Here is a 16,999-nt window from a genome sequence, read left to right on the forward strand (position 1 = left end):
ATGAAAAGACAAAACCTGTCTCATACCACATCCTTCCACCAAGTTTCATTGTTATCTGTCAAGTAGTTTTTGCGAACAGACCAACACACAGATGATAACATAATCTCCTTGGAGTAGATGTGTAGGCAATACAACGCGTCAGAGGTTTCAGTTCTCTGGGTCACTTTTGTTGCTTATGTTTCTTGCTGTGAGTCAGATCAGTTCCTTACCCTTCAGTGAGGAATAAACACCGCTCTCCATCACTCTGCCCTTTTCTCAGGCCCCTGCTTGAAAATGACAGGCCCTAAAATGTATAGTGTACAACTCTGACACTACAAGGTCTTTATGAATAACCCTGCTTTCTTTATAAAGGTAAGTTTTGACTCAATATAAAAAGTGACTCCTCGATAAAACATATATATTTGCAGAATCTGAATGAGAAGAATTTACCAATGAAGCCATATTGTCAGCATTAAGGTTTGATAATATATGTGAGATGTTGCCTATACTTTATTATTTCATCTTAAATCTAAAAAAAAGTCTTATTTTTGTTTTTTTAATACGACAGTGAGTAGGGCAGTGGTGCTGCAGATATTTAGACTTCTGTGGATCTAGAGATCTATGGCCCAACATCATTGAATTGGATCAGGATGTGTCGGCCACAATGACCTCACACTTCTGGGTTTGAACCTCAGAGTTTGAATCTTCCTCCAGCAGCTCAAAGACGTGCACAGTGAAGTGGGGAACAACAGTGTGAGCTTGTGTATTCCTTCTAATAGATATTGCTACAGGCTGCAGCCTAGCCCTGAATATAGGAGTTCATTGTTGTCAATGCACTGTTGCATGTGACTGATACAGATGATGCACATTATCCATTTATAAATCCTGCGAGTTCAAACTAAAAAAATCCAGTTAATTTCTTGTTTATAGTATAAAAAGAAAGAAAATCTATTTTAGAATATGCATTTAACCATTACGCTGCAAATTTATGATAAAGTATTTGTTAAGCACAGGACTAGTTTCTTGGAAGGAGGAACATGTGCATGTGTTTCTCACAGCTGACAGCCTCCTCCTGGTGCTCACCCACACCCAACAATCTTCCTCTGAAATCCTCAGCGGATATTGATACTGACACTCAGGTCAGGTGATTAAATCACAATGAAGGCGGCCCCCTTTTTTTTGTCCATTGCTGTAAACACGTTCTCGCTTTTGGAAAGTATCCGTTGTGAATCCCGCAGAATGAAACAGAACACAGGGGATCTATGTTCATATAAATACAAACCTCGGCAGGGGTCAGAGGTCAAAGGTTACGGGACTGAGGTACAATGACCTCGGCACAGCGGGACATTCTCTCTATTCAAATGTGATTCTTTCTGCAGTGTGGCCTCTGTGGTACTGCCCCCCCCCCCCCATTGTCAATGGGATGCACGGAGATAGAAGTAAAAATCACCTCCCTTTCAACATCTAAACGTGTGTGGGGATTGTGAGAGAAGGCTGAAATCAATTCATGAATTTAAGTACAACACATATCTGAAGTTACCAAAATCCACATATTTGACAAATAAGTAGGCTGTGCTTTAAATAATTGTATTAGCCATTCTATATTAAACATAGAAAGCAAACAGATCAGTGGAATTCAAGACTTTTCCCCAGTGCTGAAATGGATTTGGAAAATTATCAAGATACAATAACAGGTTTTTGCGCATCATCTCTTGCATTTCTCAACAGACGGTATAAAGAAATAGAGAACAGAGTAGACAGACTATATTAAGAGGACATTTTGACAAAGACGACTCACTGCTTTAGATTGTGAAATTATTTATGTGGCAACATCTTTCCGACATACACATCAGTTTCGACTGTGATAGTTTAACAGTCACCACAAATGGTTTCCAGTGCTTTTATTTACAGAAGAAAGTGACTAGAATTCATGTTACTGTACACTTTGATATTTTCCCTTTTTATAAATACCCATAGGGTAATAGGTCCTCAGTTGCTTTGAGTGCATTATAAAAACACACAACCCTAATTAATGGTTAATGCGTCCTCTACTAACCATACAAAACAGAGAACAAAGTACCAGTTGTAACATAGAAAATAAAGAACAAACCATGTTACAAAGTTACAGAAAATACATACTCAAATATATATATACATATATATGTACATATATGTATATGTATATATGTGGTCACAGGGAAACAGCAGAAAAGCTTGCGACAAAACAAACTCACACAGTTGTTTCTGAGTCACAGCATTCAATCATTAAAAACACTATCCAAGATGAAGACACCTTCACACGCCGATCAAGGTCTCATGAGTTTCTATCTGTCACTCGTTAAGTTGTAGCTTTGTGCCACTGTTTGATACCGGTGTCCCAGGAGAACGTTAAGGCAGTGCAGTTCATCATTTATCGGCTGCAGTGAGTTCACGACACGACGCTGCACAGGGCTGAGAAACCAGAGACAGGGCTGTCACTGAGATTGTACTGGTGTCAGTAACAGGTTACAACACACTGGTCCATCAGCCAGAGACGTGACTGACCGACGGCTGGTGGGAGGATGTGCGCGGTGACTTGTGAGACTGACGAGGGCAGAGGTGTACATTCCTAAAAACAAAGGCACAGCTTGGCAGCAGCATTGCACTGTCAAAATGATTTTGCTGCAAGTTTTGACAATCTGTATGATTTAATAGTTTTCTTCCATCGCCTGCCGAAGAAACTTTTGACAAACACCGAGATCATCAGCGTGATTGACGGAATGAGTCTTTTCAAATTGTCTGTACGTCGACACCATGATTCCTTTTACCTTGCATCGGTACTCTCCGCTCTCTGCTCCGCCTTCATGTACTTGATTGGAAGTGTCCAGAGACTTTGCATCCACCTGTGTGGCAGGTCTGGAGCTTGCACATAGCAAATCAGTGCTTGAAGGCTATTTAGCCCAGCCTGTGGTGGCCTCTCCATTGATATAGGCGAAGCCGGGGAAATGCTGCGAGTGTTCGTACTCTGAGTTCCTGCGTGGGCCCAGGGGGGAGTACATGTCCCCCGAGGTGGCATAGCGGGATGAATGCATAGGTGGGCTGGTGTAACAGCTGTTGGTCGGTGACACATCCGGCCAGCGAGAGGCCACAGGTGTGGGGTGCAACCGAGGAGTGCTGCCCATCAAGCAAGGCTCCATCCGAGCCATCTGACCGTTGAGTTGGTACTGTTGAGGAGAACAAGAGGAGGAGAGACATGAGTGGATGACAAGTCGACACACTAAAACGTTTTAATGTATAAACTGAAACGCTCATTTTCTCAGATCACTTAGAGAAGATATAAGTCCCGTGTCCTCCAAGCTACAGTCCTGTTCATTTGAAGCTGTGATAACCATGTAACCATGTCGGGTGTGAACTGACCCTGCCACCAATCATTTCCTCTCAGGATAATTGCTTACAAGTTTCAGCAGACTGGACAAAATAGAAAATTAGGCCACTTAAGAAAATTAGACATCAGCTGGAAAACTGGTCTTCCTGTGTTATTGTTGTTGCCCTTGGTGCCTGACCACAAACACCAGCTGAGGAAATCTGCGTGTTGACTGAAATATTTTCGGACAGATGTGGATCCGACAAAGTTTTCTATTGGTGTCAGCTCCATCTCCAACCTCTCGTACGCACAAAGCTCCGGCATTGTGCCCGATTTAAGCTCAGACGGTCTTTAAAAAAAAAAAAAAGGAAGTTAGACCCTTTTCCCTTTTCTCACTAAATATAAACACGACAGTCGAATCCATTATGGGCGACCACGGCATGGAAAAAGACAGTCACTGCAGGTCAGAGAGCAGGACAGACGCCTCAGCTGCCTCTTGTTCACAGGCAGAAAAGAAACCATTGAATAACAATATTTTAATAAACGCCCCCTTGCCCCGCTCTTTGGCGACTGGCTCAAACAGATGAAGAGACTATTGAGAGCTGGAGAGAGGAGTGACAGAGCAGGGCCCCTCTCTGCCCCGGCAGGGCCACCTTTCACTTCTCTGCTTCCGCTGTGTGGAGAGGCTGATTCTGGGACTTTAAGAAACACGCTGAGTGCTGAGGCCCCTGTCGGATCCCCGCAATGTACAAGCAGTTGAGGCTTGAGGACCCTTAACAGGAAATTACCAGCAAAAGAGTAAACTCTCAGCAGCGGGGACTTTAGCTGGAACACCACCGACTCGTCACAACAACACCTCACTCAAGTGTAGGTCTGCCTTCACAGGACAGTTCAGAGACAGTCTGATGATATTCTCATTCAAAAATCCACTGCACATGAGCTGATAGTGTTAAAATAAGGAGTACATTATTATATATGAAACAAATGTATTACAGGGCAATGTTATGCTCTCAGGCTTCTTCTTATCAACTAAATAACTAATTAAACCATCCCATAATTGTATATATATAACATAGTATTCTGAAAAAATGCATGATTTTGCATAATGTGTACTTCAGTTTTTAATTTAGCTGATTTGCTAACTTAATATCTTCAATTTGGGTATTCTCTTATCAATGATGAGTAACTTATAAAACTTGTCATTTAACTTAATAGAGCGAATATTTATTCTATGATATATAAACAGTTTAGTTGCCTGAATTGTTTCATCTATATTTGTGATTTTTACGTTTTAAAAACTTGGGCCTACATTAATGGGTTAATTAATTTCAATTAGCAAATTCATTGACTGATTGTTATTGGATGGTCTTTGTGGTGACGGACACTGACCTGTGCAGATGAGCGGTGGTAGGCGGAGTAGTGGAGGGGGGCGGGGAGCGCCGGCTCATGGGCCAGACTCGGGTACTGGCTCTGGATAGAGTGAGGATGCTGGTTGGCATAGCTGCCGTAGTTGTAGCTGCCAGTATACCTAGAATGCAGTAAAGCAATGCGTTGAAAGAAAGTATTCAACAAAATGTACTAGTTAAGTTACTAGTTTACTAAGCGTACGGCGACTTAACATAATTGTGAAAATCATGTAATTACCCATGCTCCTCTCTGTGGGTGTACACTGGCAACCGGTGTGCGGAGGAGGGAGGAGGGACGGGAGCGCTGTTCCTCATACAGGACAGCTGCTGTCCGGCCTCTGGAGCGGAGCCGCCGGCTGTTGTCACTGTGTATGTAAGGGACCAGGTATATGACTGAACAGCGCCTGGTAGACATATATAGACACAGAGACAAATGTGTTGGCGCAGAGAACCTATGCTCAGTGAACCCTGTTACACCCTGCGTGTGTGTGAGAGTGTGTGTGTGACTGATGCCTGCCTCACCTGTGGTGGTAGGGACTCCGGGGTACTCTGGAGACACGGCCGCTGTGGGGGAGCTGGTGGAGGAGACGCCCACAGAGTGGACGGAGCGGGCAGGGGAGAAGGATCCTGGGGACGGGGAGGTGGGAGTGGTTTCTGTCACCGGGAACTCCTCCTCTCTCTCTGCTGAAGGTGAGAAAAGACGACATTTTAATACAAGAGGCGGTGTTTGTTGTTATAGAGCCAAACTAAATCTACAGTTACTCTGAGAGGTTCAAACTCTTTGTGTTCATTAGTGAAACATGTTTGGATTGTAACTCAATGACATGAGAAAGAACGAATAATTCAAGTTTCCTATTTTTCTATTCTTGTTCTTCTTGTTGAAGGTATATTACATTCAACTTATTAAACTATTCTATATCTATTAGAGTCAACAAACCCATAATTACAGAAATAGGCCCATGTCACAGTCCCTCAGCACTTATGGATTAATGAGAAGATTCTGGGAGGGGTCTTTCTAATCTGCAATTACGCAGTTGAAGCTGTAAAGATTTTATTATATATTATTTTACTTTTATTATTTAATATATTGTTGATAACGTTGAATATAAACAAGTAAAAATGTTAACCAACAATTATTTCAGTTAGTTTCTCAATTAGTTGTTTGCCTTGTGAAATGAAACATCTAAAAGAAAAAGGGGAAAATATACATCACTCTTTTCTAAGCCCAAGCTGATGGCTTCACACTAAACAAGTGTATATAATTCAAACAACATAAACCCAACAAACTAGTACATAGCACATTTTTGCAGACAACCTGTTGTGCGTGCAGCGGCCTCACCTGTGCTGCCCTCGCTCTTCATGGCCCTCATGAGGTCGTTGGCTCTCTCCTGGCAGTGCAGCGACTCCAGCAGGTAAAGAACATAATCATCGAACATGAGGTGGATCAGGTGGAAGGAGCCTGGACACAAACACACAGGACAAGTGTTATTCATCAGAAACAGCTTTGACCTCATCAGGTTAAAGAAGTGACTCGGTGACAGGGAGTGAGGCTCAGTTGAAAAAGTGGAAGACATTAATCAGGACGACCATAAAGATGTTTCTAAAAGCATCTGTTTGATGACTTCACATCCTGCACACTGACAGCACGGCCCCTGTTATTAGAAGGAAGCAAGTGCGCTGGTTTCCATGTACCGACCCAGTGCCAGAAATGTGTCAGCTGACCCCGGGGTCGCACGGAAGACGAGACCCTGGCCTGTGAGGGAGTGTCACAATTGTGTCATTGTGCCGGTCGCGGCCGCCACCACCGTGCGCATAATAAACACTTGTGGCTATTTAGGGGGGAGCAGGGTATAATACTGACCGGTCGTAAAATGGAAAAGACAGGCAAACACATCGGGTGCACGGTGGCGGGGGGTCGGCTTTTGTTAATTAGCTGTTTGTGCACGGAGACCTGCTCTATCAAAACACTGCAACCAGCTGTTTCTTTGATATTCACAGACACGGCCAAAGACACAAGTACAGGAAAGAGCAGCCATTTGCTTTTCTTTCATTTTCACTGCTTTTCACTTGGTGCAAACCTCGGCCGCGCACTACAAGCACCGGCAATTTCCAGCGTGATTTACTTGTTCGTCCTATTTGAGAAACTTGAAATGTTTATATGATGGTGCCGAAAGTTTAAACCAGTTTCACTCATCAGTGGTGATACATGACAAACTCCAGACATCGTTGGAAAACAATTTGTGCTTGGGCTTTGAAAGTGCTTTATAAATAAAATGTATTATCATTACTTTAGAAATATGAGAAGAATCCACTCGCTCTTTTCATGGACATCCCTGGTTAAGGGTTATTAAATTTATTTAAAGTGTAAAATGCTCAGTGTTCATTGATCCTTATTTGGAGCAGAACTAACTACAAATCAAAGATCTGTGTATAAACAGCTACATTCAGGTACAGACTTAGTTTAATATGGGATTCAGATGGGATTGAAATCCATTTCAGGCTTTGATGCTCATCTTACAACGTGCATGTAATAATAAGTAATTATTCCCTGGACATGCTGTCAAACCCGCGTATTTCCCGCCTGCTGCAGGGATGATGACAAAGCATTAGCCGCTCACCGAAGCTGGGCGCGCTGTGGAGGGTCATATCCCGGATCACTCTGGTACCGAAACACGACCACATCAGCAGGAACTGCTGGGCCACCTTCTTCAGGCAGCCGGGCCTCTTCCCTGCCACCTAGAGAGAAGATTTCCATGAGAAAAGAGGGGGAAGGGTCGGGACGCCGGGGTAGAATTAACCCCCGGGTCCGTATTGGGGCTTAACCCTTAGGAACGAAAAACATGTCAACAAGTCAACTATTTAATTTGCCCCCGGGGACACGCCTTCCCATTGAACTATTGTCTGGGCAGTCCAAGACGTTGCCAGGGCGACCCTTTTTTACAAGCCCATATCTGGCCATAATGGACGCAAATGGGAAGCTTGAAGACATCATTAACTGGGAGGATTGCAGGCTAAGTGCCTGTGTGTAAAAAGACACGCAGCAACGAGTGGCTTTGAGCCGCAGGTGTCTTTTTAAGGGCAAAGTGATCTGCTGTGCAAATACTTTAAACATTTAGTTGAAGTCACTTCTCAGAATCTGTCTAAATCTGCGGGACTTGACCTTAACACATTTACTTTTTACAAAAATGTGCTGAGTCACTGCACGTTTAAAGAGCAGTTCCCCTGGATAGAAGTATTTTCTGTCTGACCTTGACGACACAGCGGTCCACCATGGTGTCCAGCCACTCGATGTACGCCTCGATCGGGGACTGCTCCTCCAGCAGGCGGTCGAACTCCTGATACACTGTGACAGGAGGCAGAACGTCAGGTTACGATGGATTCAACATCACCCGAGACTAAAACAAACGTGTCCCTGCAACGGCTTCTGCGTATCTGTGACCCCTGATCCCATCAGGACCGAGGACTGGAGATGCTCCGCAGGGTGTTTCAGGGCACAGGGAACCTTTTTAACCTTTAGCTCTCCATCATTACAGCTTTGACTCTGCCGGTCGTGGGAATGATTGTTGCTCGGTGTGTTGTTTGCGTGAAGGTAAAGTGTAACTCTGTGTGCGGCTGGACGTGTTAGAGTGGAGTCAGTTTAGCTGCATAGACTTACAATGGATAATGAGCTGCCTGTGCTCCTCTTGTGAGTCCTCCATGGTGTAAAGTGTCTGCTTGGTGATGCTGTTCAGGTCCACATTCCTCCAGTCCTCCAGCATTTGAAAGGTGATGTCGGCGCTGTTTATCACAGTCCGCGACGCCTTGGGGAAAGATGCATCAACAATATTACTCACACGAGCAGACACCCATTTCACTTATCAGCCGAGATCAGCCCTTCATATGGATTTTATTAAAAGAAAAAAACATTCAGGGCCCGACACGTACCTGACAGAGATGGTTTAACGATGTTTGTCGCTTTAGAATCTGAGAAAATCTCCTCGATACTGGCAACAAAAAAATTAGAGAGTGGTTACTCCTGTGAATAATCATTTATTACATCATGCATTTATTTTTTTGTAGAATGCGTGTTTTTAAGATGTTACCAGTGGATTTGTTACTTACATTCAAATTTGATGTTTCTCAGGTTTTCAGGAAGGTCATGAAGTGCTATTTTAAGCCACTCATCGAGCTGTTTGGCAAATTTTCGAATAACCTGAGTCAAACTGTGAATGAGAGAAAACAGAGACATTGAAATCTATTAAAAATGCAGTAAGTGGAAAAGAAAAAGGACAAATCCTCACGTTTGGGAGACTGGAAAAATGGCAGAATATTATTTATGACTAATAAAGGTTTTATTGAAAAATCATTTGAACAATTGAGTTTTTCCACTGGTTAATTGTTTTATTCACTCCTTATTTCAAACTCAAATATAATAATCGTGCTTTAAAATCCAGAACTGAATTAAAAGCTGACAAGTTTTTTTAAGTTTTGCTTTCTCCAAATTTTCCAGAGTCGATTCAAAATGTTTCTGCAATTCTTAAATATTTTTTCTTGAAAAGTGGAACTTTCCTGTGAAATAATTAAAAGCCCTACTCCAGACAGACGGGCATTTAATACAATTTTAAAATGTATAAAGATCATTAGACGAACTGCAGTTTTGCAAAAATAAAGGTCTGTAGTCAAGTGGAGGCTCCAGCCCGACTCACCTGTCAGGCAGTGCTTGCAGGACCGTGGGCATCAGCACCCCAGAGATGGCCTTATAGAGGATTGAGTCACAAACACCGACTATGTTCACCACCGTGGCGGAGCCGAGGACAGGGAGCATGTGGGGGGGCATGCCCTGCCAGAAGTGCAGCAGGAAGCTTTGGACCTGCACGCAACAAACAAACACACACACCATGACGTTACACACAAAGAGTTACATAAAGTCAAACTTTCTGCAAAACAGAATTTGATTTAAAATAAACAAGGGTTAGAAGAGACGCCTTGCCTCGTCGAAGTTGGCTCGGATCACAGTGTCCAGTATCCTCTGACAGTGCGTTCTGTACATCATGATGAAGGTTGACACCTGTGGGCAACAACACAACATTCATCTAATTGCCTCACACACTTAATAGCCTTTTTCTCTCTCTTTTGGTGGAAAAACCGGGGTACAACAACAAGAGAATAAATCTTAAACAAAGCATGTGAACCAATAAATACACGTAACAGGTCTAGGCTGGAGCGGAGTAATATAAAACGAGCTTTAGAGATCAGCAAAACACAAACCATTTAAAATCATGGCCCCTCTTTAAAAGCTGGACAGCTAGTGCCTGTCCTTTGTCATTGCTAGATCTTATTATCTCCCCCAAAAGATTAAGAGTTAGTGAGGAGCCAGCATATAAATCCTCGGGGTCCTTCTCTAAACGCAGACCAAGTGGAAATCCAGATAAAAGAGCCAGAGGGGGCGCAGAGATGGCAGGGAGAGGTGGGATGAGAGGGGCGAGTGGGTAGGGGGGGGGGCTGTAAGGATGGACTTTTAAAACTCCTGTTTACCCTCTCTTCTGGCAGGCTGGCGGGCAAATTTAGGTCTTTGACATTTGGAAACTCTGGCAGGAGCGTCCCCAGTTTGGAGCGCGGTGAATACGCCACTGTCTGCTTGGTGACCTCTTTCTTCCCCGTCTCGTTCACCCACGCCGCTCCCTTCTTGGAGTACATCACGTCGTAGTACTGAGAGGACTCCTTCACCGCAATGCCGTAGTAGTGGTACCTGCGGAGAGGAAGAGACGTGGGTTATTCTTCCCCAGTCGAGTACGAGTAACACTACTATCGCCAACTGTGAAAGAAAAAATCTGCTTTTTGTATAAATGTACAAGTGTTTCATCAAATGTCTTCCATCAGATCATTCTCATGAATCTATTCTCACCTTTGCTACAATTTTATATCTTTACTAGTATCAAACTAAACATTAATCTGCTTTGTACCAGATAGATTAGTATAGATTTTCTGTAAATTGGACAAATACATTTTCCTTTATGCTTTTATCTTGTATTTTTGTGTTTAGATATCTTAAAGACAAAAGTAAATCTAGACCAACTTACTTGGACTGCCCTCTCGTCCCCAGTCTTCTTGTAGTTAACGCTGGAAACTGTTGCCTTATGATCTGTGGATTGTGGAAGAGAAACAATTAATTTATATCAGATTAATCCAAGCCTTTTACATTTATTGTGTATTTTTCACTTGGATAGTAGAAATCTATGCGTCAGTAACAGTATGTATTAATGAACAAAAAATATGTACACATAAGGTATATCTGTAATACTCTGTACTTGTTCATTCAGTTCCTTATGATAAAGTGTTTAATACAGTTTGTCAGCAGAACAACATGAACTGTGTCCACTGGGAGGTCTGACAGGAAAATAAAAGCTTTGAGAACCATCCATTTATGACATCCAGGGGTATTACTATTTTTTTTTTCTATATCAACAGTCTCCCCTCATCCATCCCCTCTCCCTCGCGCTCTCTTTCTCTCCCCCACTCCCTCCTTCTTCCTCTCCTCTCTTTTTGTCCAAAGAGATTGGATCCTTGGTCCAGCTCCTGGTGCAGAAACTTTAGCAAACAGTGTAGCTCTCCATTGTGTGGGATGAAAAAAGAGGCCAAGCTGTGAAGTTTCTGTCAGGCCCCGCTTGATAAATGAGCAGACAGGGAGGCAGTCCGGGCCCTCTCTCGTTTTTTTGTCCTGAATCAATGAAGCCTTCCTAAAGGACACCCCACACTGCTCCAGCCACTGATCTAACATTCCGCAACATCTCACCCTTCCAAATTTCCTTTAATTACACATTAATCCAGGCCCCTTCTCTTTTTCAATATCTTCCGACAGGAGCTGCAAAGGGGCGGGGGTGGGCCTGGGGTTGGGGGTTGGGGCCGGAGTCCAGGGTACAGGGGATGGCTGGGGGTAGGACGCCTGAGGAACTTGTTGGGGTTGTGGGAACAGACGAAAGCACATCTCCTTTGGCTCTAGATTATGTGTTCAGTGAGCGGCCACAGAGCTTTGCTTCACACTGAGCTGCAGACGATATTACTCCACCACAGCAGCCAGAGCCCGGGCGAAACCAAGCCAGGCATGAAATGGTCCGACTGAGGCTCATTGACGGGATGTGATTATTGCTTTTCATAGAGGCTCTAACATCTGACTGCCGCCTCGGCTCTTCTTCTGTTGGAGTCCTTAATGACTTTCAATGACTTCTAATACATTTCAGGAGGATGGGTTTGAGTTAAACTGGATGAAGGTGTGAATGAGGACGTGTCAAGACTGTTTGACTTTCAGAAGAATTTAGTCTTACCTTTCCAAAACTGGCTGCGTTCACAGGCTGCGTGTCCTGCTTCTCACTGAAGTCTAGGTAATGCATGTACAGGGCACTTCGGGGGATGCACACACCTTCGGCTATCTCATAGTTCTCCTCTAGCCTGTGAGTAATGAGATTCATCAGAATTAAAACAACTCTGGTATTTGTTAATACAACATGTCAACATAAATTAGATGAACTGAGAAAACGTTGACATTTCTGGTAGATATAGTGGAAAATGTTGAGGGATTTTACAGCAGAGCAATAAAAGCATTTAATGAGGTGACCACAATGTAAATGTTTTTATTTGTTTATATAGGAGGGTGATTTTGTGGAAAAATCCTGATAAATTCAAGACATTTCTGCATTTTGGTTTAAATTCTCCAACATTTGCAGACCTATTTTATCAGACTGTTTGGATATTTCTCTGGTTCCTGTTCCTGCTTATAAAGCGCTGTGTTGGTTCAAGAGTCTTCCTGAATGTCACGGTCCAGACAGTTAGAGTAATTAATGTGTAAATAAATCCTCTCTACGTGATGCACATCATACTGTAACATTTATTTTCATTGGCACACTTGCTAAGAATGTGAAAGAATGTCCAGTATTGCAGATCCCAAAGAAAAGCACAAGACAACACTCTGTTCTTTTAGTTGTCTGTGTCTGTAAGGTCGACAATGTCTGAAGAACTTTGTTGCCGTCACTGATGTGGCTCTGATTTGTTATATTTTTTGTATAGGTCTAATGTTCTTTGTTATTCTTCTGGGTTCCTTTTATTCACCATCTACATTCTGCCGCTGACGCAAACTTTGCCAAGACGTAATATTGACTTTGATCGTAGATGATGCGTTACTGTATGTACCGCCCCCTAATGGTCCCCAAAAGAAACCACTCACTGCAGCTTTAAAGCGTTAGCTTGAGAATAGAAAAAATGTCATCCCAAACTTTACAAGTAATAACAAAATATCAAATTACCACATTAGCAAAGGCCCATTATTGAGCCTTGAGGGACACATCATCACCAGTAACTGCTGACGTTGCATTGAACCGCACATATTTGTGGAAATTTGATATTAAGTTGATTTATTGTATATGATTTATCATATTTAAAAGGTACCGACAGATACTGTATCTGGAAGAATAGCTCTCACTGTGCTGTAGTTGGTGATGATGATCATATGGCCACCAGATTTGGAAATTATTCCGGTTTCTGCAGTTTTCAATATGTTTGTAACAACAACCACTTCAAAATTATAAGATAATATATGATAATATAAACCGCATTTTCACTTCTAACAATATATCGATTGGCATTTCTTACCTTATTTCTACATCTTAAATAAATACCTCTATAATGCACTTGTTTTCTAATGGACTATCCTGCTAGAAGAGCCTCACGCTGCTGCTCAATGAGACATAACTTTTGCGAGTTATTGAAGTAAAAGTCCTTGACCTGACTTTTTATGCCCCTCAAAAAGCTTTGAACTCTTCTGAACAAAAATAGAAAAGGCAATTTTCTTTTAAAGTTTTCACATTTTCAAAACATATTAAATCAGTAATGTGTTTTTTTTGTCCTGGTGTAAACATAGATCTTAGTTTTCCGAATATTTAGATGTAAATTAGGGTACAACAGTCCTGTGACAACATGTTTTGCTTCTGGATTATTTCTCAATAAAAAAAATAGTTTATAAAATAAAAAAATACAATGTTTACATTTAATCCTTCTATAAAAACATTATAAATATATTAAAGGGGGCAGTTAAAATATTATTTGAGTCGATAATGCGTCCCTTTAAGAATAAAATAACTGGTAAGTGACTCCACTCATCCTCCTCACCCTGGGTTTAAGCCCCCCCACAGTGCAGCTTAAATCAGTATTAATATTCATTTAAGCCCATGTGTGTTTTAATGCTGTTAAGTAACAGGTGTTATTGGTCATGGGGCTCGGCCACAGGCCACAAGTATGAGCTTTGTATTTTGTACATGTGGAGGATGTGAAGTCAAATATACAATCTCATTAGATTATTTAGATCAATGTTATTTAGTTAAATACAAAGCAATAAACCACACAAGGGCTTAAATTAATATAAACACTGATTTAAGTGTTTGTTTTATAAATTTATGATATTAACATGAAAATGATGAACTAGTCCAAACATGCTCTCATGTGTGTATTATCAAAGTCAGAAAAAAATCAACTAATTATAACGGTGATATTTAGTATTTTCTGTATGTTACACAAAATTAGGGACAGCTTAACTGAAAATATTTTTTTTGAATTTGCTTTAGTTTTACAGAGGAATAAAGAATAAACCATTCAGATTTGTTGTTAAACTCACCATTCCAGAGTAGCTGGTGTCGAATGTGGTTTAGAGGCTCTGTTATTTTCTTTTTCTTCATCTGTAACAAACAACACACGCAGAGTTTAACACGTAACCGGACACAATGTGCAAAACGTGACATGATATTAACTAACACAGCAGTTTGTGAGAATCCTCAGTGAATTCAGTAGATTAGGTGTAACAGCATTGGTCTTGCTTACGTTCATCGTTGGACATGTTCCCCAGAGACGTGTGACTCGAGTATCGCTTGCTCTCGCTCTCGTTGAGGCATCTTTCAATCCAACTCTCTAAGGAAAGACACCAAGGACCAAAGATCTCCTCTTATTACTCAGCAGAAACTTTGCATAATGTCATTTAGACAAGCGAATAAAGAATTTAACACTGAACACTTATTTATTGTCATTTGGGTAAAAACATCATGTGCAGCTGTTTTCTACTAACTTGAGCTTTTTACTTTAAACTGAAAACCTGACCATTTAAAAACTGAATTGAACTCGCAGCTAAAGCCATATTTACACAAACATGAAAATCGCTGCGTGCACAGACACTATAAATGTCACTAATGTGACAGGCTGAGCTGACAACAGTGGATTGTATGGGCAGCGCAGCAGCCATGGCTCTATTTGAGATGTTTTCACCGAGACGGCAGGAATCCAGCATTGTTCCCAGGAGACTACGAGCGTACACACTTGCTTAAAAGAGCCTGTGCACATTACTGAGGCAGTCTGCTGGAATAGAGGCCATTGTCCCGTTTTAATTTCTACTTAGAAATAGCACGACTGGTGAGCTTTCTGTGACCGAGCTGCAGCAAAACACCAGAGCTTTCATGTGGAACCTGCCTGGCCGAGTGGAAATCCATTTAAAATGTCTTTGATTTCTTCAAAGAAAGGATTTAGTATTTGATAAATGTCATTAAGAAATGTAATGTTTGGAATTGTGTCTATATTCTTTTTTGGGGTTTATTTCAATGCAAGGGTTAGGGTTAAATTTTTCTATTACGCTAAGTCACAGCTTCTTCTTGATCAGCCAGTTGTATTAAACTTAATATTATGAAGGGATAGCCAAATAAAAAGCAGAATATTTTTCATTGAACTGGAAAATAAAAACTACTATGTATCCCAAAATGGAAATGATCAGAACTTTACGCTCCTCATGCAAATCTAAAGTATAAACTGTTCACAATAGATTTATTTAATTGAGTAAATCTTCTTTTTTTCAGTTTGTGACCTGGCGACAGTCACCATTACATCTGTTGCTAGGGCAGCCTGTTGGCAGCAGGACCTGTTGGTGCAGCCCATTCACAGAAGGTCAGGGACACTGAGAAGTTTGAGAAGTTTACACACGAATCAGTGTTCGGCGTGAGCTGACAGAAAAAAAAGATGCGCCTGCGTAAAGAGTCCTATTGCACAGAGCTCAAAGACGTGCATAGGGATTTGATTTTTTTGTTGTTTTAATAATTAGAAGCTTATTTTTGACTGTATTACAGATGCTGTGAATATCATCAGATTTAATATAAGGGTTAGTAGTGTTACACAATAAAAGAACCAACAGCCTGAGAATTTGCATATAAACATTGAATAAAACACTACATGTTGTCGCTGACATTTCTTAACATTTACTGACAGTGTTTGTTTCTGTTTGATGGAAGAAAAAAAACAAAGAAAAACTAATGAAACCAAATGAAAAAGTGAAACCAGTGAAGTGAAGCTAATTCTCCACAGAGGCTCAGATCTCAAGCTTCATTTGCCACAGGAGCAGATAAGTTGGGGATGGAAATAATTGGATTAAATTCGATCAACAAGTGAAACAGATGTTCTCTCATTTATTAACACACATTCAAGACTTCACTGCTTTAAACTGCAGCAGCAAAATGTGCTTTTCCATGACTGAGGCTTAATGAGAATGCATTAATCAAACATGTTTTAATTTGAAGAAATAACTCCACCTCTGCATCACTTGTTTTTCCTTTTTCTTTAAATCAAATTATTCAGTTTGCAGCTGAATAAATTCTTAAGTGTTCCAGCTTTAGACTAGAAGCAGAAAAAGAAACTTAAAACAGGTGCATGACGCTGCTCATTGACGTGCACTTGTTTTTATTCCCCCTCAACTACTGATCAGTGCAATTTCTAAAACTACTTCTACTCAACAGACAAGAAACCACCTGTTGCAGGCTTTAAAGACTACTCCATGTTTTCTGTGACTTCTCTTCAATCCACCGAAGTCACACTTCTCGTTACTGCATGTGGCCAAAAACACTGTCTTACAGATACTGAGTAACTGAAACGTTAAAAAAAAAAGATGAAAAAAGTTGAAAATCAACAGCCAGGCAGCCGAACGCCCCCACAGAGCGAGTTTGAGACGTCCAGAGGAGCAGCGGCAGAAACACTCAACGCACAACGTCTCTGAACAGAAGCAGATTTCCTTCACACATCCACACAAGCAGAGGTTGAAGGGGACTGACCTGTGGAATCCATATCAGGCTCCTCCAGCAGCCCGCAATGCATCCTCTTCCCATCAACGGCGCTCGGCTCCTCCAAGAAAATGGCTTAGTGCGCGCTTCCCCCTCCTCGGCGGCTCTCCCCTGGTCTCGCTCAGTGTTTCCGTGACCACTGCCCGTCACAGGAGATG

At 41.7% G+C, this 16,999-nt stretch overlaps 1 protein-coding gene across 1 annotated transcript; it reads right to left on the reverse strand.

Moving 5' to 3' along the window:
- Nucleotides 1-1,614: 1,614 nt before the first annotated feature.
- Nucleotides 1,615-16,999, reverse strand: rfx4 (regulatory factor X, 4). Its single transcript, XM_062389615.1, has 18 exons — nucleotides 16,833-16,999; nucleotides 14,572-14,658; nucleotides 14,369-14,429; nucleotides 12,030-12,153; nucleotides 10,788-10,849; nucleotides 10,243-10,456; nucleotides 9,698-9,775; nucleotides 9,414-9,577; nucleotides 8,830-8,930; nucleotides 8,653-8,711; nucleotides 8,384-8,528; nucleotides 7,977-8,071; nucleotides 7,347-7,464; nucleotides 6,068-6,187; nucleotides 5,251-5,412; nucleotides 4,967-5,132; nucleotides 4,712-4,850; nucleotides 1,615-3,182 (listed from the first exon to the last, which is right to left on the reverse strand). Exons 1-18 carry the CDS (start codon nucleotides 16,873-16,875, stop codon nucleotides 2,910-2,912), a joined length of 2,211 nt encoding a protein of 736 aa, XP_062245599.1. The 5' UTR covers nucleotides 16,876-16,999; the 3' UTR covers nucleotides 1,615-2,909.

The sequence above is a fragment of the Platichthys flesus genome, chromosome 6 (assembly GCF_949316205.1).
Source record: "Platichthys flesus chromosome 6, fPlaFle2.1, whole genome shotgun sequence".
NCBI lineage: Eukaryota > Metazoa > Chordata > Actinopteri > Pleuronectiformes > Pleuronectidae > Platichthys > Platichthys flesus.